Source organism: Sorex fumeus, unplaced genomic scaffold (genome assembly GCF_029834395.1).
Source record: "Sorex fumeus unplaced genomic scaffold, SorFum_2.1 ptg000047l, whole genome shotgun sequence".
In the NCBI taxonomy this organism is placed as follows: Eukaryota; Metazoa; Chordata; class Mammalia; order Eulipotyphla; family Soricidae; genus Sorex; species Sorex fumeus.
The window spans coordinates 24024290-24051292 of record NW_026606104.1 but is presented as its reverse complement, the minus strand read 5'-3'; the positions used below and the strand labels follow the sequence as shown (position 1 = coordinate 24051292).

The window sequence follows — 27003 nt, the reverse complement described above, 5'->3', positions numbered from 1 at the left end:
CACGGGAACAAAGTTGAGGAACTAGTAATGATTCTGTGTTCATTCTTTAAACAATTTGCACATGCTCTCAAGGCTTTAATGCAATATTGATTGTGTGATTGGCTTTATCATATATTTTTAAATGTATCTTAAAAGTATATCTTTAAACATCCAGGGTCTAACTCTTAAAATTGAACCTCTAATGTGAAGCTTCTCACCTTAATTTTTGGAGGTTATTAGATGCTGGTTATGATTTCTGTTACTTTATTTCTGCTCTTTATATTTTCCCCCTTTTTATCTTAACTTTCCCTCCTTTATGCAAGGATAAGTTGGGGGAGGGGAGGCATATTTTGAAAACTATGGAGAAGGGAATTATTATTGAATGCCCATTATCATCACTTACAGTATCATCATCTAACATGTACTATCATAATCAGAAATATAAATTCTTTATAAAAAGTCCAAAAATGATTACAATCTATAGATGATGCAGTTGGATCCCAGAGCAAAAGTAAATAAGTTCATTCATGCAATTCAAGACTGTCTCTGATCTTAGTTTTGTCTAAAGCCAAAGCCTGTCTCTTTCATACAAGAAGTTTTATCAGAACTAAGGATCTCCACTAATAAAAAAATTATATTTGAGCTACCCTTATCAGTGCTCAAGGCCTACTTCTTATTCTATGCTCAGGGATTACTCCTGGTGATGCATAGGGAATCATCTGGAGTGTCAGGGATTGAATTCAGACCAGCTGTGTGCAGGCCAGCTCCCTGCCCACTATACTATCTCTCTGGCCCCTAATATAAAGTATCTTATGATATAATTTTATTTAGCCTGAAATAAAGTTTAAATATTACCTAACTATACACATAACTTTAAGTTGATGTATTTTTTAATTCTACTGTTAGAAGGAAAATTGAACTTTAACATGCAAATGCTTAGGAAAACTATTTTATAGACAAATGACTATGTGCTTATAGCTATTTATAGTAAATATTTATTAATTTTAAAAAAGAACAAGATAGTAAACAATTGAATGTTGGCTTTTCTGTGGGTGTGCAACACCCGGCAGTGCTTGGGATCATTCCTGATGTGGTACTTTTTATAGGTCACATTTTCAAATAAGGGACAAATATATGCTAAATAATTACCATAATGTGACAGCACTAGGCACAGGCAGATATAAATGTTTTAGTAAAAAAAAAAAACTTCAAGCATCAGGAACAGCATTGCTGTCAATGACTTGTTTTTCTGAAATGTTAAACAACTTGGTAAGATTCTGCACAAACCAGTTCTTTTCTTAATTTACATGGTGATTATGTTTGGGGAAAATTCATAGCAAAAATGTTTACCTGTAACAAAGTTAGGTCTAGAATTTAATCATTCCTTAATTTTTTCCCATCATCAATTTATTGTGGGACATTTGAAATTCAGCTGGAATGTCAAGAGCTCTTCGGGGTGCTGGGCTAATAAAGTACAGAGTGTATGCAGTATCTCCATCCCATTCTCTGTCACTCCCAAATGCAGGTGCCATCACATAATCATTGGAACAGCCAGAAGGCCCCTACCTGATTTCAAGCTGTTTCAGAAAAGGACACTCTTATTCTTCCCTCTAGCATCATTGTTTTACCCCAGTTTGTCTGAGGTTCAATATTTTGTCTATACTTTAAAGCTGATTTAGGGGAAAAATGTGAAAACAATTAAAAAATGAGAAAGACCTCTTATTGATCTCATACTTTGAGTTTTATGATAAGTCTTAACAATTATAATTAAATAGAATAGAACATGTAATAGGTTGGACAGACTTAATGTCCCAAATTTAGGGAATAGCTCAAAACAACATGTTACAGTGGCTGATAGGGCTGATAAAGTCAATTCAGGGTAGAATGACAGAAGAGTTTTCAGATTAGTCCTGTGGATAGGTGGGTTTTAGTGTGGGATGGCATGCCTTGGGGTTAAATATCGGAGATACAACTCTCATACAGCAGTTTTCTTTCTGGCAAAATGTATAAAGTAATATCTTCCTTACAGAATTGTTGTGTCTAGAGCAGTGATTTAAGAGACAAATATTATATCTCTTTATTTTCCTAAAAACTATTAGGATTATACTGACATTTTTGGGAGGAGTCTTCCAAGCAGTGCTTGGGGAGGGTGGATCTACTCCCAGAATACTTGGCCAACTCAGCTGGATGGTTCAATGCTAGGACCCAGTGATGTGGCACTATTCAGGCCCCCCTTAGGGGTCCACCAGGCCTGTACCTCCAAGGACCTCCAGGTCTGTTATACTAAGCACTGTTTGGGGCCCATCTGCTGCCAGAGATCAAACTCTGGGCCTTGTGCATGTGCCTGACCCCTTAGAGCTATTCCCTGGCCCAAATTTTTATGGTAAAGTTTTCCTTTCAACTTTTTTTCATTTTTCCTTTCAACTTTTTTTCATTAGCCTGGGGATGCTCAGGAGTTTCTTCCAGATTAGAGCTCAGGAGGCTCTCTGCAGTGATGGTCGGTTGTCCATGTGATGGTGGGTTTCAAGTTTAGAACTCTTCTATACAAAGCATTTGCTCCAACCTGTTGAGCTATTTCTCCAGTCCATCTTATAACTTTTCTACTCTAGATATGAACTATTTTTTATTTTCCCATCCTTTGCCTAAATCTAGAAAACAAGAAAAACAGAATTGAAGGTATATCTCAGCAACTGATCTTCAAACTGAACTAGCTCAGTGTGAAATTGTGTTCAAATTCTGGCTTTAGTTAACAAAATAAAAAAATATCAGTTGAGAAATATTATGATATGCTAAGGTATTTTTTAATAGTCCAAGTTAATAGTCCAAGTTAATTAACAATACTGGGTCATTTCTAGAGTTAGCTAATACCTATGAGCAAATTGGCCTTGCATAAAATTCTATTATTTTGTCATTTTTCCTCTAATGAACTTGTAGATGTCATTTCCAACTTCCCCATCCTATGTTTCCTTTTATTTTAATTGTGTTCACGTGATAAGCACCATTATATGCTTCCTGGAAACTTCTGGTAAAGATCACTTTAATGCTAAGAATTAAGAGAAGAACTTCACTAGTGCCTTTCCCCAATTTCCAAATGAAGATTTCTTCTTTTTAAATCATGTGGGCTTAGCCTTAGTATCCTGAAATGGCAACATGCTTGTTTGGTCAACTTAATCGAAAATATAGAGAGATCCTGTAATCGATTGTAACTCTAGAGAGTAAGCAGAATGATATTAATCACTACTCTGGGACAACGGCATAAGCTGGGCTTTGGAGTCTCCTTATTATAACCATATGGCCTTCGAGAAAAAGAAAAAAACTATGATGTGGAAAAGTTTATCATACATTTGTGAACCACGCAACACCACATATGCCAGTTGCCTGGGCAGTCAAGAAAGCTCTTGCATTATAGGTGTTGGAAAGGGAGCTGGGGTGAGGTATGTGTCTTAATCCAAGTAGAAGCAGGTAGAGATGGGTGCAATGTCAGCAACCTGACAGGAGCCATGAGACTCTGGTACTGCCCGTCCTGGCTCCTGCTTGGTGAGACATTCCTGGGAGCTGAGGATGGAGACCTTTGGTCATCTGCCAGCTACTTCGGGAAGTCTCCCGACCCTGCTGGGTCCTATCCTCATCTTCACTCACTGTCCCAGCCCCAGAAGTCTTGCAGTCAAGAGTGCCAGTAATGCTGGCATGCAGAGGGTGAGTAAAAGCTGCCTTGGGGCGTGGGGAGCATATTTAGTCATAAATGCCAAGCAAAGGTGAGAGTTTTTCAGTTGGCATGTACCTAAATGTCTCAAGTTTGTGACAGAGTTCTGTTCCTGACAGTCACTCTCCAACTCTTGCCCATTTCTGCTCTTAAGGCTGTCTGTCCCTGGGTGGTTCAAAGCCAAGCAGCTCTAGAAGAAGCCTCACACATGTTCCCAAGATTGAGGGCTAACCATGTGTAGTTATTATGTCCCAAAGACTTTATCCAAGAGTGATTTTATTTTTCTGTGTTTCTCAAGCTTTCTAATGAATAATTTAAATGTTTTCCTCCACCCTTTGCCATGGCTCAGCTAGTGTACCTATAGTACACCTTTCTTTCTCACCTCTTACCCCATCATCTGAGATTATATTTTCTCAATGTCTCTCACACGTCTTAATTTAGAATAAAAGTCAGTTTTTTTTTCAAAAAACCTTTACCAAGATGTTTCTAGTTTCTCAAATGTCCCACCTGTAGGATAAAGTGTTCATTTTTTTTTCCTTGTGAGTTTCTATTGTGGGGACTAGAAGGACTGGATCATGTTCCATCTTTATTCCACCTTGACACCTAGATGGCTCACCAAGCTTCCCTTCCAGTTTTCCATGATTCATTTGAGTGCTTTGTAAATATCACATGCTTTGTTGGCATTTCATATTGAGGCTGGTAGGTAGGTCTGCTTCCTGGACTAGTACGAACACAGTGTCATGTGAACACACACTAATTAAGAAAATACAAAAATGGTGTCAAAAATGGTAATTTTTAAAAGGTATATTCATGTACTTATTTTGGCAAATGTGAAGGGTTCATCAAATGTTTTAGTAGAAATGTGAAGGGTTCATCAAGTGTTTTAGTAGAAATTATAATTTATCATGTTTCAAGGGCCCTACTACACTATGCTCAGATGTAAGATATCTCCTTAATTACAGTTTCTTCTTGCTCTTTTCAGTTGTCCTCCTTGTAAACTGTCAAAAAAATAGGTGATTTTTTTTTTTTTAGAGAAGATAAGTGCTTTAGAAAGCTAGAAAATTTGAGACAGCACTGTACAGGGGGAACGACAGTGATTTATGATGTCTTTAAAAATGGCATATAACTTGCAACATTATTAGACTAGCACAGAGCACAGATCCCTCCTGATGGAAGAATATTTTGGAAGAGTTATATATATTATATATAAGTGTATACATATATAACATATATGATTACATATATATATCTATATATCTGTATCTGTCTATCTATCTATCTATCTATCTATCTATCTATCTATCTATCTATCCATCTATCTATATCTGTATTTATATATTGTTACTGGCGCCTGCTAGAGCAAATCAGAGATCAACGGGATGACAAGTGATACAAGTGATATCTGTATCTCCACATGTCATTTCTCCATCACTTTCACTTTGGTGTTTTATGATTAGTTTGGAACTTTGACTTTCTTAGGTATACATTACTTGAATTAATTTATACTGGCAAAAAAAAAAGCTACACAGGGAAGCTACTTGGTAGGTTAAAATAAAATTGAGATTCTATTTATATTTTTGGATATTATTTTCTTATTTTCTTATTTTATTTCCTAAACAACTGGAAAATAGTAGTTGTAGCAGAGAGGAAAGTGTGCAAAGGATGATTCACCTTTTATTTAAGACTTGGCAGTGCTGACCCAGGTCAGCTAATTTAGAAGTGAATCATTTTTAGAAAGTTCTACACAGTTCGAGTCGTGCTTTGTATAATATCCTCATGAAGGTCTAAATAAAGCTTACAGTATCAGGTTTCTAAATATGTCTGGTTGCCAATTTTATATCTTTTCCAAACTCTGGGATGTGTTTCTGGAAGACTGTAGCCATTACTAGGGTGAAAACAAAGATATTATATATATGAAATAATGTATATTTAAAAAGAATCTTAGAAATTTAGTATATGTGTTATGCTGGAAAAAGAATAGGCTTGATGTTTTATTTGTGCATTTTTTTGTTTTTGTTTTTTGGGCTTTACTACCTAATTCTGTGCTCAGGGGTCACTCCTGGTAGTGTTTGGGGGACCATATGTGGTGTCAGGGCTAGATGGCTGAATACAAGGCATGCAACCGACTTGACTCTTGTACTATCTCTCCGGTCCCATATTTTAAGACTATTTATAATATCACTGTATCACTGTCATTCTGTTGTTCATCAACTTCCTCGAGCAGGCACCAGTAATGTCTCCATTCATCCTAGCCCTGAGATATTAGCAGACACCACATTAGAGGCTCCTTCAGTGTCAGAGGAATGAGACCCATCATTGTTAGTAGGTTTTGGCAAATCAAATACGCCACAGGGAGCTTGCCAGACTGCCATGTGGGCAGGATACACTCGGTAGCCTGTCGGGTTCTCCAAGAGTGATAACTAGACAATATTATTATATTTTATTATATATGTATTATAAATGTGTTATTTATAATACAAAAATATAAATGTAGCTAGCCAACTTAAAAATTAACTGCAGAAACGAAATCTAATGCTGTAAATAAAATCAAGTAATATACAATTATTTTGGGTTCATATAGAGCAAAATGTTTCCGCATAATCTCTTATTTTTAGGTTTTTCCATTAATTTTTTAAATTGAATCACAGTGACAAAATGCTTTCTATTTTCAAACTCAAAGCTGAGTTTATAGAATGGTAACAGGATTGTGGGTTATAAAAGGCCCCCAGATTTGGGCCTGACTGATAGCACATACCTTGCATATTGCCAACCAGATTTGATCCTTAGCATTCCACACGGTTCCCAAAGTCCATCAGGAGTGATCCCTGAGTCCAGAGTCATTACTAAGCCCTGAGTAGCAGTGAGTATGGCCCCCAAACAGAAAAGGTCCCTAAGTTTGAATTTTGTTCTGACACTATCATATATTAGCTATATGACCTTCAACAAATGATTTAATATGGCTAAGGGATATTCTTCCCCTGACTGTTGACAGTGGTGCCTTGCCCTCCTGGCCCGACTCTCGAGGATTGGTTGAACTGATTTTTTAGGAAGTGATAACAACAAGTCTCATGATGGAGACGTTACTGGGCGTGCTCGAGCAAATTGATGAACAACAGGAGGACCGTGACCGTGACCGTGATCAGTAATTTATATGTCTCTTGTAAATTTTAGATGTCAGATAGTCAAGATTTCTGAAAAAGAGCTTGGAGTTGGACAAGGGTTGGAATTCCATTTGCACTGGATGTACCCTGTGGCCCCATATAAGCCATTTTATTTAAGTTTAAGAAAATATATCTGAATGTTTTAAGAATATTTAATTGAAATATAGCACTTATTTTTATGTTAGACTATTAATTCAGTATTTGTATATATTATGGAATGATTTAAAGTCTAGTTACATCTGTTATATACTTAGCTACTTAATTCTGATTTCTTTAATTCACTGTCACTGTCACTGTCCTCCCGTTGTTCATCGATTTGCTCAAGCAGGCCCAGTAACATTGTGAGACTTGTTAGTGTGTTTGGCATATCGAATATGTCACGGGGAGCTTGCCAGGCTTTGCCGTGTGGGCGAGATACTCTCGATAGCTTGCCAGGCTCTTGAGAGGGGCGGAGGAATCGAACTCGGGTTGGCCATGTTGGCTGCGTGCAAGGCAAACGCCCTACCCGCTGTGCTATCGCTCCAGCCTTTTATTATTACTATTATTATTATTATTATTCCAACTGCAGTTTGTTGCTTTTGCTGTTATTTGCAGCTGATAAAGTTTTTATTGTTAAATCAAGACCTTATAATATTACTGAAGATACAAGACACAAAAATTCAACTGCTTAACCTTTCTTATCAGTCAGATGCTAAGTTTACCTTCCCTTTTTTCTTTCTTTCATTTTTTGATTTATTGCTCCCAGTGCTTAAATAATATAAAATAATATAAAAATAATATAATTACATGATACTTTTTACACATATTCATATATTTTTGACTTCTAAAAACACCTATCAAGGAGAGACTTATTCACAATGTACAGAAGGGATCATGACTGTTAAGCAGCTTGACTAGGAGCCAGAGAGGCCATTTGTGTGTGATGATTTGGGGTCTCGTTGGGGTGGGGAGGACAGGACCGGCTCCCCCCCATTTTGTGAGACCCTGAATGTCTCGTCACTGGGGGCCCAACATGATTGTCTGATGCCTCTGAAGGATGGCGGCCACTGGGGAACAGGCCAAGGCACGAAACCTATTCCCACCTGGAGTGGCCCAGCACTGTTAACCTACTGCAGGGACCAGACGCATTTCTGCCAAAAGCCGCTGGGTTTCCAGATTTGTTTCTGAGTCTCTGGGATCATGGCTATTAAGCAGTTCAATCAGAAACCAGAGAGGCCATGCCTCCAATTATATAGCTGAGCTGGAGGTGGTTTGTGGGTGTGTTTCCCACATACCTAACTTTTGGCCGTTTACTTTCTTGGTAAACTTTGCTCCAAGTTTTTGGGGTCTGGCCAAAGGCACAGCAGCAATTTTGGGGTATATGAAAGTCTGAAGGCGCCATCAGGCTGCTGATGCACTCGCCTTACAGGTACAAATTCACCTGCTGGCGGCACTATCCCCCCATACTTGCTTATATTTAAAGGCAAATCCAGGGCCAGAGAGATACATTGGGTGGGGCATTTGTCTTGCACCTGAATGACACTGATTTCATTCCTGGTACCTCATATTGTTCCTTGATCTCTGATCCAGAAGTAAGCCCTGATCATCACTGGGTGTGACCCAGTCCCTGCCAAGAAAAATCCAGTTTACAAATAATATAATTCCAGTTACATAAACGCATGATTTCTTCCAGAGCTTTCTTGGAACATGTAGAATTTTAAGCCAACTCAGTTCCTGTTTAAGGAAAGCATGAAACAAAGGAGAGTTGGAAATGAACTTCCTGGAGTTTTAAAAATGAATTTGGTGTGTTTTTGGAGAGATTTTTTAAATTGTGGGCAGAATGTCTTTTGAAACATACATAAAGAAATTATTTGTTTACTCCAATTATAAAGTTATATTTGTGGAATATATAAGGGTGCCATCAAAAAGAAAATCAGTGCCATCAAAAAAGAAAATCAGTATTCATATTAATGGCTTAACAGTCATGATCCCTTCTGTACATTGTGAATAAGTCTCTCCTTGATAGGTGTTTTTAGAAGTCAAAAGTATGACATAAGTCATTTAGCCATACTTAATTTCAAGAGTGAATGATTATAACCTCATTTGGGAATTGAAAGATAGCAGTTGAAGTAGAAATGTGCGGTATGGAATACTATTTACAGTTCCAGGGATGCAGTTCTATATTAGAGTAGTTTGCCTTGTAAACATGAGGCATTTAGTTTGATCCTCAGCACTGCCACTGCTGCTGCAAATGTTCCCAGTGGCCTTGCTGTTCTTAATTCCTGGTGATACAACAAAAAAGTGCAGTAGGGTTTGTGATGCAGAGTCTCCTGCCCCCGCGCCTAGCTATCCTCACCGGAGCCCCTTGGAGGGGGGCGGGTTAAGTTTCCCTCCCTGCCTGGAGCAGAACCCCAGCAGCTGAAGACCTCTGGAATCAGCCACAGCCATTCTGAGACCACTCTCCATACGCATGAAGGAACCGTCAGAGGAACACAGGCATGCGGGTCTGGGGCTGAGATCTCCAAGCCTGCTCGGATTGGGACTGGGCCTCCTCCACCCAGTTCCCCCATCTTCCAGTAGGTAGGTGTTACACCCACCAACTGCCCCCAGTGCCAGGTAATCTCATCAATGGCCAAGACCCAGAGACTACAAAACCCAGCTCCCAGAAGAGAACAGCACAGAGTCTCCTGCCCCTGTGCCTGGCTATCCTCACCAGGGCCCCGTGGAGGGGGGCGGGTTGAGTTTCCCTCCCCGCCCTGAGCAGAACCCCAGCAGCCGAAGACCTCTGGAACCAGCCACAGCCATGCTGAGACCATTCTCCACACGCATGAAGGAACTGTCAGAGGAACACAGGCGTGTGGGTCCTAGGGTTGAGATCTCCAAGCCTGCTTGGGTTGGGACTGGGCCTCCTCCACCCAGATCCCCCATCTTTCAGCATTTGTGGCACGTGACATCTTATTATCTAATTCTTACTCTGGAGAACCCTGCAGGCTACCGAAAGCATCCTGCCCACGAACTCCCCGTGGCGTACTCAATATGCTAAAAACCAGTAACAATGATGGGTCTCATTCTCCTGACCCTGAAAGAGCCTTGAATATGGCACTTTCTAAAATCTCAGGGCTAGGACGAAGGAGACGTTACTGGAGCCTACTTGAGGAAATTGATGAACAACAGGATGATCGTGATCGTGATCATGAGGATTTGTGATGTAGCCCAATGGTTGATGAGCATGTGTGAGGCTCTGGATTTGATCCCAGGCATGGCACATACATGCGTGCATGCACCCACACCCACACCCACACACACATGCTCACACAAAATAGAAAGAAATGTGAAATTTTTGGAACATTACAACCAAGTGTATGTGAGAACCACAATTAAAGTGTGTGATTACCCACTGAGCACCACAACTAAGCATTTAAATATTGCTCCAACTAAGTCACTGAGGGGGGAGGGGTATGTTGTTCACAAGTTACCTTTCCATCACAACAATTTTGAAGGATAATTATAATTTACAGGGGACAATGAAATCCATCCTGGTTATGATATTAAAAAGAACAATATCTGCTATCTCCAGGGAGAATCATACAATTTAAGAAGCTGTCTTTAGCTAATTTTTTAAAAATATTATTCTGCAAGAACTACCTTGTATACCAGGATAATAATATACCAGGGATAATAAAAAACTTTAGAACAATTTTTTTATAAAAGTTTTTATTAGTGAGACACCATGAGGTACAGCTGTAGACTTACAAATTTTTGTGCTTGGGTTTCAATTATACAATGATCAAATACCTATCCCTCTACCAGTGCCCATTTCCCACCACCACGGATCCCAGTATCCCTCCCACTTCAGAATATTTTAAGGTCGGAAAATATTTTTTTTTTATTAGTGAAACACCATGAGGTACAGTTGTAGACTTACACATTTTTTTTGTGCTTGGGTTTCAATTATACAATGTTTGAGTACCCATCCCTCCACCAGTACCCATTTTCCACCACCACGGATCCCAATATCCCTGCTACCCTCCAGCCCCCCATCCCACCCTGCCTCTGTGGCAGGGCATTCCCTTTTGTTTTCTTTCTCCTTTTGGCTCTGCGGTTTGCAAAAGAGGCATTGAGTGGAAATCATGTTTGGTCTATAGTCTACTTTTAGCATGCATCTCCCATCCTGGGAGGATCCTCCCAACACCCTTTATTTGGTGCTCCCTTCGCTATCTGAGCTGCCTCAGAAAATAATTTTTATATACATTCTATTTTTGTTTCCCTACTCACCCCCCAGAGCATTGTTACTTAGGGGTTGTCTCAACTATACTTGTGGACCATGTGGTGCCAAAGATTGCATCTGGACTCCCAAATACAAGACAGTCTTTCTCACCAGCCCAATCGTGTTTTATTGAGTGTTTGTAACTGTGATATAGGTGAGATAATACTAGTACCATGATGGACATGCAGGCCAAAGAGGTTAAAAGATTAAGCTCACAGCATACAAAGTTTGAATTGATTCTAGTTACTCAGCCCATAATCTGTCTCTCCCTCCTTCCCTTCTTATAGTTTCCCTACAGGTGGTTCTATTAAACTTGACCTTTATGAATGTACTTTCTCCAAATATGAAAGCTAATTTATGCTAATTTATGCATTTATTGTGGTTTAGGTAGCATGGCTATAATATCATTAATGTTCATGGTTTGGTTTGGATGTTCATGGTTCACCTTGAGTCTGGAGCAGTAGTACAGCAGGCAGGGTACTTGCCTAGAATGTGGCTGTCCTGGCTTCAGTCCCCTGGCACCAAATCTGGTCCACTGAGCTCACTAGGATTGATCTCTGAACACAGAAGCTAGGAGTAAGCCCTGAGCATGCCAAGTGTGTCCCCCAAATGAAAACAAGAACAAATAAGGTTATTGCACTTCACTACCACCAAAGTGCCCGAGATCTTCCGTCAGTGTCTGATGCCACTTATAGTCCACCTCTTCTTTATTACTCAACCCTCTTTTCCCACTGCTTGGGAATCTCAGTTTTGTAACCTAAGGCCAAGGTTTGTCATCATTTGATACTGTATATTCCCTTGGTTCTCTCTATTGTCTATTCCTTTATTTCTCTCTATATGACAGATGAGTGAGATCATTCAGATTTTATTTAATTGTTTAATATTTCAGGGTGGAGCGATAGCACAGCAGGTACAGCGTTTGCCTTGCACATGGTCAACCTGGGTTCGATTCCTCCGCCCCTCTCGGAGAGCCTGGCACGCTACCGAGAGTATTCCGCCTGCACGTCAAAGCCTGGCAAGCTGCCTGTGACGTATTTGATATGCCAAAAACAGTAACAACAAGTCTTACAATTTGTTGTGAGATGTTACTGGTGCCCGCTTGAGCAAATCGATGAACAACAGGAGGACAGTGCTACAGTGCTACAGGTTAATGTTTCATTCAAGTTGAAAGGAACTGCAGTATTTCATATTTTTCATACCTAAATAGACTCTCCCAAAGAAGACCTATGAAGGGCCAGAAGGCATGTAAAAACTTGTTCACTACATTGTCAAAAAATGCAAATCAAAATGATAATGATATATCATCTCTACACCAATGAGAATGGCACTTATTAAAAGGAATTGAAACAACCAGTATTGGCAGGAATGTGGTGAAAAAGGAACTCTTATTGTTGGTGGGAATGTCATCTACCTTAGCCTCTTTTGCAAAGCATTGTGGTGCTTCCTCAAAAATAAGTGCTATTAGAGCCTCCATATGATCCAGCGATTCAACTTCTTGGAATCTACCCCAGAAGAGAAAAACATTGATTAAAAATATATGTGCACATGTATGTTCATTGCAATAATAAGTGCAATGGCTAGTACGTGGAAACAATCCAAATATCCAATGACAGATAAATGCATAAAGTTGTGACATATATACACAATGGAATTTTATGCAGTTGCGAAAAAGGTGAGATATTGCAGCTCACTGTTAACTTGAGTGAACTGGAAAGTATTGGATTAACTGAAATAAATCAGAAAAAGAAGGACAAATACCAGTTAATCTCATTCATCTGTGGTATATAAAGAAAGAAAACTAGGGAATAGCAATGTTGAATATAACAAACCCTTGACTTTTGATTACAAAACTTTTGATTCCCAAGTAGTGGGGGGAGTGTGTTGTTGTTTTTGTTGGTGGGGGTGGGGAGAGATAGACCAGAATTGACATAAGGATAGTGATCTTGTTTGCCTGGTGGTAGTGAAAGCATAATAACTTTGTATATCAAACCACCAACATTGACAGTATTTTAACCATGTACCCAAACTGCAGTAAAAATAGAAAATTAAAAATATGTATGATTTAGACATAGACTGAGAAGACCCTGTTTTAGACACTGTAACAGAAGGATGACTAGCATCTCTTAGAGGGAAAACACCTGTTAAACTAATCGAACTTTAAGGCAGGATGACTCAGATACTCCAAATGTTGTTCCAGATATAAAGTGTAGTAAAATGTAAAGGGAGATTCCTCTTGAGCAGTCATATTTGAGAGTATCTTAAATAGAAATGGGTAGATTACCATCCGCTTTAGATTTTGGATTGAAGGAAATATATGAGTTACGGTAGAAAGTTCACAATATGTACATTTAAGGTTCTTTTTGCTTTATGTATTTGTAATTCTTGTATTTTACAATTGGTTTCATGTTGCCTCACTAACATCTATCAGCCTGGGGGTTCCTTTTGTATAGAAACTGTCATAATCATTATACATGCAGTATGCAGTGTAGGACCTGGTAAAAAATAGGTTTCTAATAGGTAATTGTGAGTTAATGAATGACTGAAACTTGGTAGCATTAGAAAGTGGTATATTCTTTTAGTTCAAAATGTGATTTTGGCTGTAGAAGACAGTCCAGAGTTAATGCTCTTCCTATGCATACAGCTGACCCCAGTTTAATCTCCAGCACCTCTTGGTCCTCCAAGCATTGGTGAGAGTGACCCTGAGCACAGAGCTGAGACTAGCAACCACTAAATAGCACTGGATGTGGCTCAACCTGCTAATTCTATTAAAAACACAAAACACGATAAGTTATTTATGAAGATGTGTTTTATTGCACAGCGGGTAGGGTGTTTGCCTACCCGGGATCGATTCCTTTATCCCTTTCGGAGAGCCCGGCAAGCTACCGAGAGAGTATCCCACCTGCAAGGCAGAGCCTGGCAAGCTCCCCGTGGCGTATTTGATATACCAAAAACAGTAACAAGTTTCACAATGAAGACATTACTGGTGCCCACTCGAGCAAATTGATGAACAACTGGGAGGACAGTGCAACAGTGCTACAGTTTTATTTTTCAGGTGCTCACTTATAGATACGTTTACTGATAGTGTGTGTAGAGATTATGTGTTGAGGTTTTGATTGTCCTTTGAAGAACTGATCTGAAATCATGGAGCTTTAGCTACTTGTTGCTACTGAGGGTTCTCATTTTAACTTCCCAGACACTGTTACATTTCTCTAGGTTTTGGCACAACTTTCTAGAAAGCTCCATTCAGAGGTTTAGCCGGTTCTATCTCTTCTAACAGAAAATGATTTCTATCCTGCCAACTTTTGGCTGTCTGGAATGAGGCATTATTCTTTTGCATGGGAGGAAGCATATGGAAAATGGTCATACCTACAGGAAACCTAGTATTTCTCTGAAGCAAAATGTTTGAAAAATTGAAGGAAGCAGCCTAGTAACCAGACATTCATTTTGTGTGGGATTTCCTACTGAGGACTTTCCCGTTAATAGCATATCACTATCTTCCAGTGTTTTGTTTCTTGTCTAGACTTCTGCTTTTTATATTACTGGTGTTTGGGCCTCACATTGAATTCTACTAGCAGATTTGTGGGCATGAAAAGAAAACTTTTGACTTCACTTTCTCCATAATTTTGACAAAGGAAGCAAAAAAAAAAAACCCATATTCTATGTATGCTCCTTTTGCTCTTTACCTACTATCAATTGTTTTTTGTGAGTGGAAAAATTATACCATTGATCTTAGAGTAAGAAATAGCTATTCTTGGCTTTTTTTCTTTTTACTTTTTTTGAGTAATATAATTTTACACTAAAATAACCTTGCAAAAACAGACTTTCATCAGAAAAAACACAGGGATTTTACTAATTAGCTCCTCTCACTGCAGACCTGGATGAAATGAAGAATGGGCAGGATACTTTTTTTCTTATAGCGTGTCATTGTTTTTGTACCCTGTGAATATTTGTCTTCATCACTGTCTCTTTTCATCTACCTCTGCAGTTGGGTCAGAGCTTTTTTGACTTTGCTGGACCTTTGATAGCATGATGGGGAGGGCTCTTCAAACTCACAATGGAGACATTTGTTATGACCTAAAACACTTAGTAAATGTCAATTATATTGTTTCTGAACTTGAGGACATATCTATATCTAATATATTTTTTAGAAACTCGAGGATTTATATACATAGATATATATTTATATATAAATATACAATATAAAATATTTCCCTCCCGTTGATCGTCGATTTGCTCGAGCGGGCCCAGTAACGTCTCCATTGGAGACTTTGTTGTTACTGTGTCTGGCATATCGAATACTCTCGGTAGCTTGCCAGGCTCTCCGAGAGGGGCGGAGGAATCGAACTCGGGTCGGCCATGTTGGCCGCTTGTAAGGCGAACGCCCTACCCGCTGTGCTATCACTCCTGTGTATATATGTGTGTATATATACCTGGCGTGCTTAGGGGATCCTATGTAGTACCAGAGATTGAGCCAGATCAGCTGCCAGTGGGAATCAGGAGTGTTATAAAAACTCAGGATTCAGGGTGAGGATTGAAACTGAGGGCTGAAGCAAAGCTTGTAGAAGGGTTAGCTATCTGTAAGCAAACCTTACTTGGCAATGAATAAAAAGTTTCCCTTAGCTATTTTTTCTGTGAACACATGAATTACAAAGTTATTAATGATTGGGTTTCAGAAGTACAGTGTTTTGGTACCAATCCCTTCACCAGTGTTCTTTTCCCTCCACCAATTGCCGCCACCCCCATTTCACTCCCACCTACCTGCTTGCCTCTATGAGAGTTTTTTTTTAAATAGCTTTTGACACTGGTTTACAGCACTGTTGTCAGAACAGTTTCATGCATAGCACTTTATTATCTTTCAACACTCTCTTTTTAAAAAATTTTTATTAGTGAAACACCATAAGGTACAGTTGTAGACTTACAAATTTTTGTGTTTGGGTTTCGATTATACAATGTAAAATACCCTTCCCTCCACCAGTGCCCATTTTCCACAACCATGGATCCCAGTATACCTCCCACCCCCATCTCCCCCATCTCACCCTGCCTCTGTGGCAGGGCATTCCCTTTTGTCTCTCTCTCTCCTTTTGGGTGTTGTGGTCTGCAAAAGAGGCATTGAGTGACAAACATGTTCAGTCCATAGTCTACTTTCAACATGCATCTTCCCTCCTGGGAGGATCCTCCAAACACCCTTTATTTGGTGCTCCCTTCTCTGTCTGAGCTGCCCTTTCCCCTAGCATGCCCGGCTGGCCTCTAAGCCATGGAGTAATCCTCCTGGTACTGATCTCGGCTATTCTTGGGTATTAATCTCCTATTTTGTTACTTTGTGTCCCCCAGATGAATGCAATCTTTTTATGTCTGTCCCTCTCTTTCTGACTCATTTCACTTAGCATGATACTTTCCATGTAGTACCACTTGTATGTAAATTTCATGACTTCATCTTTTCTAACAGCTACATAGTACTCCATTGTGTAGATGTACCAAAGTTTCTTTAACCTGTCAGTCATCTATTCTTGGGCACTCAGGTTTTTTCCAGATTCTGGCTATTGTAAAGAGTGCTGCAATGAACAAACAAGTGCAGATGTCACTTCGACTATACTTTTTTGCCTTTCTGAGATATATTCCCAGGAGCGGTATTGCTGGGTCAACTGGGAGCTCAATTTCTAATTTTTTGAGAATCGTCCGTACTGTTTTCCAAAAGGGCTGAACCAGTTGGCATTACCACCAGCAGTGAAGGAGGGTCCCTTTCTTGCCACATCCGCCCCAGCACCGGTTACTTTTGTTCCTTTGGATGTGGCCCATTCTTTGAGGTGTGAGATGGTATCTCATTGTTGTTTTGATCTGCATCTCCCTGATGATTAATGATGTAGAGCATTTTCTCATGTGCCTTTTTGCCATTCGGATTTCTTCTTTGAGAAAGTTTCTGTTCATTTCATTGCCCCATTTTTGATGGGGTTGGATGTTTTCTTCTTGTGGAGTTCAACCAGTACTTTATATATCCTTGATATCAACCCCTTGTCAGATGTGTATTTGGCGAATATCCTTTCCCATTCTGTAGACTGTCTTTGTATTTTGGTCACTGTTTCTTTTGAGGTGCAGAAGCTTCTTAGTTTAAGATAGTCCCATTTGTCTATCTCTGTTTTCACTTGCTTGGCCAGTGGCGCGACATCTTTGAAGATACCTTTAGCTTCAAAGTCATGAAGGGTTTTGCCAACTTTGTCTTCGGTGTACCTTATGGATTCCGGTCTGATGTTGAGGTCTTTAATCCATTTTGATCTTACTTTTGTACATGGTGTTAGGCAGATATCTGAGTCCATTTTTTTTTTTTTGCATCTAGTTGTCCTGTTTTGCCAGCGCAATTTGTTAAAGAGGCTTTCCTTACTCCACTTCACATTTCTTGCTCCTTTATCAAAGATAGATGATCATATACTTGGGGGGAGATGTCAGTATATTCAACCCTGTTCCATTGGTCTGCAGCTCTGCCTTTGTTCCAGTACCATGCTGTTTTAATTATTACTGCTTTGTAGTAGATTTTGAAGTTAGGGAGGTTGATTCCTCCCATTTTCTTTTTCCCAAGTATTGCTTTAGCTATTCGTGGGGCTTATTGTTCCATATAAGGAGTGAAGATAGATGGTCGGCAACTACACCACCTCCGCTTTGCTGATGACATTGTTTTAATAACACCAAACATCAGCCAAACGGCACAAATGCTGGCCGACTTTGACCGTGAGTGTGGAAAGGTAGGACTACAGCTGAATCTTACGAAGACAATGTTTATGAGAAACAGCCTCATTCCTGACGCCCCATTCACTCTCAACGGAACGACCATCTCCGAATGCAACAGCTATGTGTACCTAGGTCGAGAGGTCAACATGACAAATGACCTGGCACCCGAGCTGCGCAGGAGGAAGAGAGCGGCTTGGAACGCCTTCAAGAACGTTGAAGAAATAGCTAAGAGGACGAAGAACCTCCGGCTCCGGGCACATCTCTTTGATTCCACTGTTCTTCCTGCATTAACATATGCCTCAGAGACCTGGGCCCTACGCAAACAAGATAAGAACGCTATTCAGGTCTCCCAAAGAAGAATAGAAAGAGCTATGCTTGGAATATCACGTTTCACTCAAATGAGAGAAAGAATCCGGAGTTCTGACATCCGTCGATGATCAACGATCAGGGACGCTGTCTCATTTGCCAAGGTGTCGAAAATCAGATGGGCTGGTCACGTAATGAGATTTAAAGACGACCGCTGGACTAGAGCTGTTACCGACTGGATTCCACGGGATGTCAAAAGACCGCGTGGCCGCCCACCTACCAGATGGTCAGACTTCTTCGTCAAGATCGTGAACGATCGGTTTGAGGCTCTTCATGTTCCCGGAGCGAACAGATGCCATTGGGCTACTCTAGCACCCGACAGGGACAAATGGAGACGTTACTGGCGCCCACTCGAGCAAATCGATGACTAACGGGAAGTTAAGTGATTAATTGATTAAGTGATTGTTCCATATGAATTTCAGGAGTCAACACTCTCTCTTTATCCCAGTTGAACACTGCCCTCTTCCATTGTTATAGTGGTCCTTTCTCTGTCCATTCCCCTGCTATCCCCAAGTGGCATGCTTCCTACTGAATACCACTTCTCATGTTTCCTGTTTCTGTTGCCTTCGAACATTTGTTATTGCACTGCTCTGTTTCATTATACCCTAAATATGAGAGAGATAATTCTGTGCTCTTCTCTTAATACTACATATTTTAGTAAGTTCATCGTATTAAATAAAGACTTGGTAAATAAGAAGTATGTTCCTTTAAAAGCTCTACAGCTTTCTACCATTCCAGTTTCTTTTTAATTTATTTTTTACTATGGTGTGAATTTGAGCAAGTTGTCTCAACCTCTGCAAGTGATCCTCTGATCCTTCTTAAAACATAAGGAAGTGGATGTTTTTTAAAGTTCATTTTATTTTATTTATTTTTTTTAAAAAATAACTAGTTATGATCGTCAAATGAATGATGTTTAATTGGGGATGATAGCTACCCCTTGCTAAGGGACATTTTTTGAATCAAAGTTCCACAGTACTTACTTTCTTTTGGCTTTGGGGTCATACTTGGTACCTGGGGGTGTTTATGGTGCCAGCATTTGAATTGACACTCCAGCATACACAGCATGCACCGTAGCTTTTTTGGGTTATTTTATATGTATTTTTTGAGGGGGCACTCTGGTGCTTTGGGGCTATTTCTGGCCTGTGATCAAAGGTCACTCATAGCAGTGATTAGAGAACCCTATGTGGTGCTGGGGATAAAATGAGGTTTGGCTATAAGCAAGGTAAACACCTTACCCCACCGTGCTATCTCTCTGACCCCTTCTTTATTTACAAATTGTCTTTATTATTTTTGATCATCCAAGCAGTGTTCAGAGGCCTTGGGTCCATTCCCTGTGATACTCGTCCAGCTATGCTGCAGTCTACCCCCAAGTAATGCTCAGAGGGCCATTTGTTCCTGGAAGTTGATTCTGAGACCTGTGCATGCCAGACATGTGCATTTCTCTGAGCCATCTTTCCAACCAGGGTTCAATTTAGACATTTTCATTTTTAATACCTTATTCACTAATTACTTACCTCAACTACTGCAATGCAAAATGAATGTAAATTAGCACAGCTTGGTCTATAGAAATTTCTCAATACTTGTTATCTAATGTTACTGTATAATAATATGTCCAATATTCCATTATTCAATAAATTTTCTGATGTAACTCTCTGTATTGTAAATGGAGGATTCTTTTATTTGATAAATATTTGTGAAATTAATGGCCAAAATGTTTTCCTCATCAGATACTGACCTAGAATAATTTCCTCTTCTCTTTTCAGATCTTATACTGTACTTTAAACACACCTAAAGTTGATATGGAAAAACTCTTAGGATCACAATTAGGTCTTGATGACTTCATATTTGCCCATGTTAAAGGGCTTAAAAAAGAAGTGAATGTATATAAATCTGAAGATTCACTTGGTCTTACCATCACGGATAATGGTACTGGCAGTGCTTTTATAAAGGTAAGTTTTAAATAAGAACTATGTGACATGAGGGTAACATCTAGGAAACTGTACCAAATCAAAGAAGCTTGAAGATAAATTTTAGAGTGACAGCTGGTTCAGTAGGGATGGAATGGTTCAGCAATATTTTATTTAAAAAAATAAATGCTTTCAGGGGTCAGGGATTGGGCTCAAGTGGTAGAGTATGTACAAGGTTCTGGGTTTGGTACCCAGCATTATTATGTCTACCCCCAAGTAATGCTCAGAGGGCCATTTGTGGTTGTGGTGGCCCCGAGTCTGTCCTGCCTTCATCACTGTCCATTCCAGGCACTGCCCCATCCTAAAACTCAGGGATAGCCACAGAGACCCTTTCACATCACGAAATATGGCTCTTAAAAGAAAAAAAAGATTTCAGTGATATCATTTTGTTAAGCCTTGCTTTGAACTTTTCCCTTTCAGTTTAAACTTTCCCCAGAATTTAGAACTAATCGAAAAGGAAAAACAGATTTGGTGTCCACTTATTATCCATATGAGCTCTTGTTCATCTATTGCAAATAACCACTGGATGATGATTTTTTGTGCTAGTTTTCAGTGGCTTAGTGTTATTTCCAAGTATATTTATTTTGGTCACCCTCTTAACTTCTTTAAAAATACTCTTCATGGCCCAGAAGAGAAGCCCCTAATAGCAGCCAAGGTTGCCTGGCCTGTAAGTGTCCAGTCACAGATTCAAAGGCCTGGTGTCCGCCATGCAGTGAGTGTGTTCCTGGTGGCTCTGCCATCTGTGAGTCCCTGTGCTGTGAGTGATTTCTTTCTACACCACAAACAGGTGTGTATGAGTTCTACAAAAATGTGGGTGCCCCCAAAGCAAGAATTGCAGCTGAAAAGATGTGTAAGCAGAACAGTCAGGAAGTGTGACCCCTAGGAAGTACATATGTGAAACACCACTGGGATTCCTGGTGGGCACCACAACCAGAACTTGTGTTCTTCAACCAGGCAAGCCCTGGTGAACATATAAAAGCTGCACAATTCAAGGAATGCAAGCCTTGGTGAGCACTTTGATTAAGTATGGAGGCATTACAGCCTGATGTGCAGTCACCAGTGAGATGCACAATAAAAAATGGGGGAGATGGGTCTGGGAGTTAGTATAGCACTTAAGTAAAAGCACCCGTCTCTGGTACCCCATGGCCTCCCAAGCACTGTTGCAGTTATCTCAGCACTTTTAGCACTGTGGACAATGCTCTTGGTCCCTCACATTTAACCACTGACAAAACAGGACAAATATTACTGGGAGTGGCCTTTGACCCCCAGATCACTAGTAGAAGTCCCCCCTTTCCCTCCCCCCACCCCAAAATAATGTGGAAGCACCACAGCCAGGATGGTGTCAAGGACAACTCCTGTCGTTGCAACAACAGTAACAATGACTAAGTGATATTGCGGGGGAGAGTATTAATATTGAATACTCCTTTAGTATTAGAACATTGCTCTTAGGTTTTTTTTTTTAAAAAAAACTTTTGATTCCTTCATTTACATGTAGAGAAAACAATATAGATATGCAAAGGCAAGAGAAGGAAATTTGAAGTGTCATGGAAAATTTCAGAACTGAGATAAAAAGAAGAGGAGATTCATCTAATTCCATTTTTGTAAAAAGTAATCAGAGAACTAGAGAGATAGTACAGAGGGTACCTTTTCTTAGCATGAGGTCAACCCAGGTTTAATCCCAAGCACCTGAGGGTCTCCTGAGCCATAAGGGTGGAAGCAGAAAAATCAAATAGGATGCACAAATAGCCACCCCCTCCCTTTGTTCCCCACCCTAAAGAGTCATTATAATCATAGCTGACTGGTGACTAATACCATAGACTAGGCATTTTGCATACTTTTGGTCCTTTAAAGCTTATAATTCCACTGGGTTGGTTGCATTTTCTTTTTATTTGATTTTTGCTGAGGTGTAAGAAATTTCTGACATACACCTTTTTGAATTTATCATACTCAGTCCTATATAAGCACCACCCCAGTCAAAGGACATTGCTCTCTTGTGCCTGTTTGTAGGAAATTCTTCTCTCATACCAATGGTAGCCGTTGCTTGGTCCCAGCCACAATAACTGCTTGTTTTTGACCTTCAGATAAATGAAATCATTTGTACTCTGCTGTTTCCAGCTTCTTTTATTCTGTATAATGTCTGTGATATTCATTTGTGTGTAGGGGCTATTCTCAATCTGTATTCTACAGAGATTGATTTAGAGCCAGGAAGGGTAAGTAGCTGTCAAAATCAGGATCTGAATCTAGGAGCTTCCATTTTAGAGACAGTGTTCCTACCCACTGAACAAAGATTTTAGGAATAAAATACATTTAACAAAGCACATTTCATGCCTTTGTTTTGTTCAGATTATTTGAATTACTAACACTTTGTGATTTAGAAAATGGTCTTAGGGACGTTATCTTCGTCACTGTAAATTGTACTTTATTTAACTTCCCACTTGATAGAATGGCTATTTTTAGCTCTGCAAAAGATATGACTGTGCTGAAGATTGAGTGGGTGACCAAATGGAAAATCCGTGAGTTGGGAAAGTCATGTGGTATTATCTGGGGGAAGCTCAGGACATGAAGTACATGTAGCAATGCCCTTCTAATGTCAGCAGGGAAGGGCTTGGAAGTTTGGCAAATCGTATGTGGAGTTTTTAGATCATAGTTGCTGATATTCAAAACTTGTGTTCTTTTTTCCTTCCTTCCTTCTTCCCTCAATTTCTTTCTTTCTTTCTTTCTTTCTTTCTTTCTTTCTTTCCTTCCTTCCTTTCATATTCCCTTTGTTATTTATTTATTTATTTTTTAAAAAAGAAATGCTTTTTATTATAATGTGCCTGTCTCTGAATGCTAGCCACTAGCCTTCGGAGACTGCCTGGTGACAAAGAGAAAGTGGAACATAAATTAAACTGCCGACATGTAATTCAAATTTAAATAAGAATTATTATGCTGTGAACACAGTTAATGCTACTTTTAAAAAATGGGGAGATAGTGAAGATTTACTGAAAAGGTAACAATACCCAAAAAAAAATTCCAAAATACCCTATAATCCAAATCTCCAAGTTTTCCAACTTGCTACATTTGCTTTATTGTTCTTGCTTATACTTCTGGTATATGTAATTTTTCTGAACTATTTGAAAGAGTGAGTTGCATATATAGACACATATGTGCATATATGCATATATATTGCATAAATACTTTAAATACTAAATAAATTAAAGTATTTACCCTTTAATGCTTCAGAATGTAGCTGCAAGAATGTAGATATTTACTTATAGTACAGTTATAAAATTCAGATTTTTTTATTATTGATACAGTACTTTAAGCTAATTTACAGTTCATATTGCATTTATGTTGAATATTCTAATGTTTGGTATGGCATATTTTTTTTCTGGTATAGATCCATGCCAAGATTATGCATTTTACCTACTAATGATATCCTTTCAATTGTCTTTATTCTAGAATATAGTTTCTCAGCCATTATAGATGTTAGAATTTTGTTTCTTTATGCTGACATGTATCTTGTACAAGAAAATTAGGTAAAGAATATTGTGTCTTAGTAGTATATACCACATCAGAAGGTGCACTGTTAACTTGTCTTATTATTTATGATGTTAATTTTTGATGTTATGATAACTTATGAGGTTAATTAACATCACATATCTAAGGTGTTATCTGCCAGTAATTGACTTGTAACTTCAAAGTTTTATTTTATTTTGTAATACTTTTTGAGTAGATACTTTGATTATGAAAATAACCTGTTTTCTTGTACCACAAAGACTTGGCATCTGTTGATTCTGTTTAGTCTTATCTGAATCCAATTTTACTCTAAGGATTGCAAAGTGGGGATTCTTTATTACAACATTTGAATCATCAAAAAAGTCCATTTGTTTACTTACCTTATGATTTTCTATTTTATTTAATGGTTTATAATCCATTCCCAGAATTAATTTTCTTGCTTAATTATTTGGAAATAGTCCTAAGGGTCCATGCTGATTTTTCAGTTAAAATGTTTGCTTTTAAAATTATTGAACTATTTATTGATTTGTTTATAAAATATATACAGAATCATTTCAGAATCGCCACATCTATACTACAGTGTAAAATAAGAATATGAAGAGTTTAATATTTGTGTGTGCCTTTGTCTTTAAGTTTATATATACATATATATAAAATCAAAGTATTATATCCTGAAGTGACTTAAATATAAGTTCTTTTCTGACCTCTGGCCTGTAGGCAATTGTTATTTATTTGAAATATTGAATTCAGTGGCTTCTCTTTGAATAGAGTTTGAGTTTTGCCTCTTAATTTTGGTTGATTTAATTTTATTTTCTGAACATGAAAAATATTAAACTGACTCAAAAATCAGTTATATCAAACATCACTTATTATTATATCAGCACCATTACTCATTCCTGTATTCCTTCTATTCCATTACTCATTTCTCCCACTCTTTAGACATAATCAATTTAATCAATTTTGGCCTACCCTTCTAGTCTTTCTTTTTGCCAAGATAAGCAGAATAAAAAGTGAAACGTTTCAAGAGTTTGTCTGTTACCCTTACACAGGGACCGTGTTAATCTGTTCTATATGGTTTCGGTTTTAGTGCCTGTGCTGCTGATTTAAGTGTTTATTTACTCTCAGCAGTGATCCGAAGAAGGAGAATGGTATAGTAGGGATTCAGACAGTGGTAAGGAGGCAGAATTCCATGTTTATAAAGGCAGTGCACTGTGAAGCATGGGAACATGGTCTGCAGAATCAGACAGCCTTTCACTCATGGTCAAACAGCTGTTTGCTTGCATATCACCATGGACAAGTCATTAAACTCCTCTGAATCCTATCAAATAGATCATCTACTTGGATCTAAATAAGGACAGATATTACGTGTTTGATAGCTAATGCTTTTTATAAAAATAGCAGAATTATATCATTGCATAGTTAGAAGGTGAGAACAATGGCAGAGAAATGTATTCAATAGTACTTCCTAATTCTCTTCAGGTCAAGCTATTTTTTACAGCAGGCATAATCATTCATGAAAGCACTCATAATTTTAGTACCTAAGTCTCAATATTTCTTGGAACAAGAGTATATGGACAATAACAATAAAAATATGAAAATTTTGAATATATTTTAAAAATCTTTAAATTTCTAGAATAGTTTGAATCATTTAAGACTTAAATTGGTAAACATTTTCTATAAAGAGATAGATGATATATATATATACATATATGTATGTAAATGTATATTCTTAGTGGTTACTCCTGGCTCTGCACTCAGGAATTACTCCTGGCAGTGCTCAGAGGACCATATGGGATGCTGGGAATTAAACGTAGTTTGGGTGTGTGCAAGGCAAGTGCCCTACCAATTGTTTTATTGATCAGCCCCATGTATACATTTAAAAAAAGGTATTTATTTTTAGAGCATGCCTGGCATTGTTTGGGGGCTTTATAGTACAGGGGATTGAACCTGAACTTCCTGCATGCAAACCATTTGCTCAGTCTTTTAAGCTATCTCTCTGGCTCCTAGATGGTAAATATTTTAGATCCTCTCATAATTAAGGTCATACAGTATTTGTTGGTAAAATCTTGATTTAATAGAACTGAGTTCTATTGTGTATTTGGTTGTATTATTTTAGTCAAGCCATATCATAAACTGTGGCTTGATTTTCTCATTCATTAATGGAATGAGGTTATAGTGAGGACTAAATAAAACTGTTTGCTATTAGGATAGGAACATAGGAACATTAGGACGATGTTTTGGAGGATCAGATGCACAGAGGCTAAAGGTGCTAACCATTGCAAAAAAGCATTCAGCTCAAACAGCTTTGACTCTATTGCTTAAGACTTGGAGGAGGTTGGAGGTCACCCAAAAATTCTGTTGGACTCTGTGAATTAGAAGACAGTTTTAGAAATATATGAGATGGGGAACCTCTATGGCTAATGGAAATTCTGTCTCCTTCCAATATTTATTTTTGCTTTTTTGGGCCACACTGGCAGTTCTGAGAGCTTACTCCTGTGTCTGCACTCAGGGATCACTCCTAGCAGTGCTTGGGAGAATCACATGGGGTGCTGGGGATCAAACTTGGGTCAGCCGTGTGCAAGACAAGCACCTTAACCACTGTAATATCTTGCCATCCCCGTCCCAAAAATATTTCATAAATCTTCTTTGCCATTTGTTATACCAAAGCCAGATGAAAGTTCTAAGAATTCGAATGGTATTATGGTATTAAGTTACTTAATGGCATTAAGTGACTCAGCAAATTTAAGTGTAAAATTAAGGCCTCATACTTTTTTCTTTTTAGTCCTTTATGCCCTTGAGCATGTCTAGCAATTTTATTAATCTCTATCAAGTTATGGTATGGTTATCAAAACTGTGTTGCTTTCAAAAACTTTGCTCAAGTGCCCCATCATCTTTATCTTACTCAGGAAGTTAACAGGATGACCCGCAGAGCATATAATCAATACCACCCAATGTGCTGCTATATCTGATTCACCTTCAGATACAGAAGGTGGTGCTTTTCTCCAAGTTTTCTATATTGATTTTTCTGTCTCTTCATCCTAGATCCTTATCTGCTACTGCCCTTGATAATGACTTATGCTTTGACTTTTCTCTTGCCCACCTGGACTCTAACTTTGCTGCCTGCTCCAACTTCTGGTGCATTTCTTTCCTCTGTGTGGCATTCTGCTGTGAGCTCCATGGCAACTCGCAGGGCCAGGTGATCTGACTTTTGTTATTTGGACCTTTTAATTCATGGTAAGATACATACATATCTTTATAGTCTTTAAACTTTATTTTTTTTTGCAATTTTTTTATTTGGACGCTGTGATATTCAATGTTGTTAATAGCAGTGTTTCAGGCATACAGTGTGCCAATACCATAGTC

General features: G+C 38.7%; 1 protein-coding gene across 1 annotated transcript in view; it reads left to right on the top strand.

The window, feature by feature from the left end:
• The window catches only part of GIPC2 (GIPC PDZ domain containing family member 2), a 108346-nt gene that overhangs the window by 26332 nt on the left and 55011 nt on the right, over positions 1–27003 (top strand). Inside the window, exon 2 of the mRNA XM_056123771.1 lies at positions 19939–20124. Coding sequence (XP_055979746.1) covers positions 19939–20124 — 186 coding nt within the window. The remainder of the gene's footprint in view (positions 1–19938; positions 20125–27003) is intronic.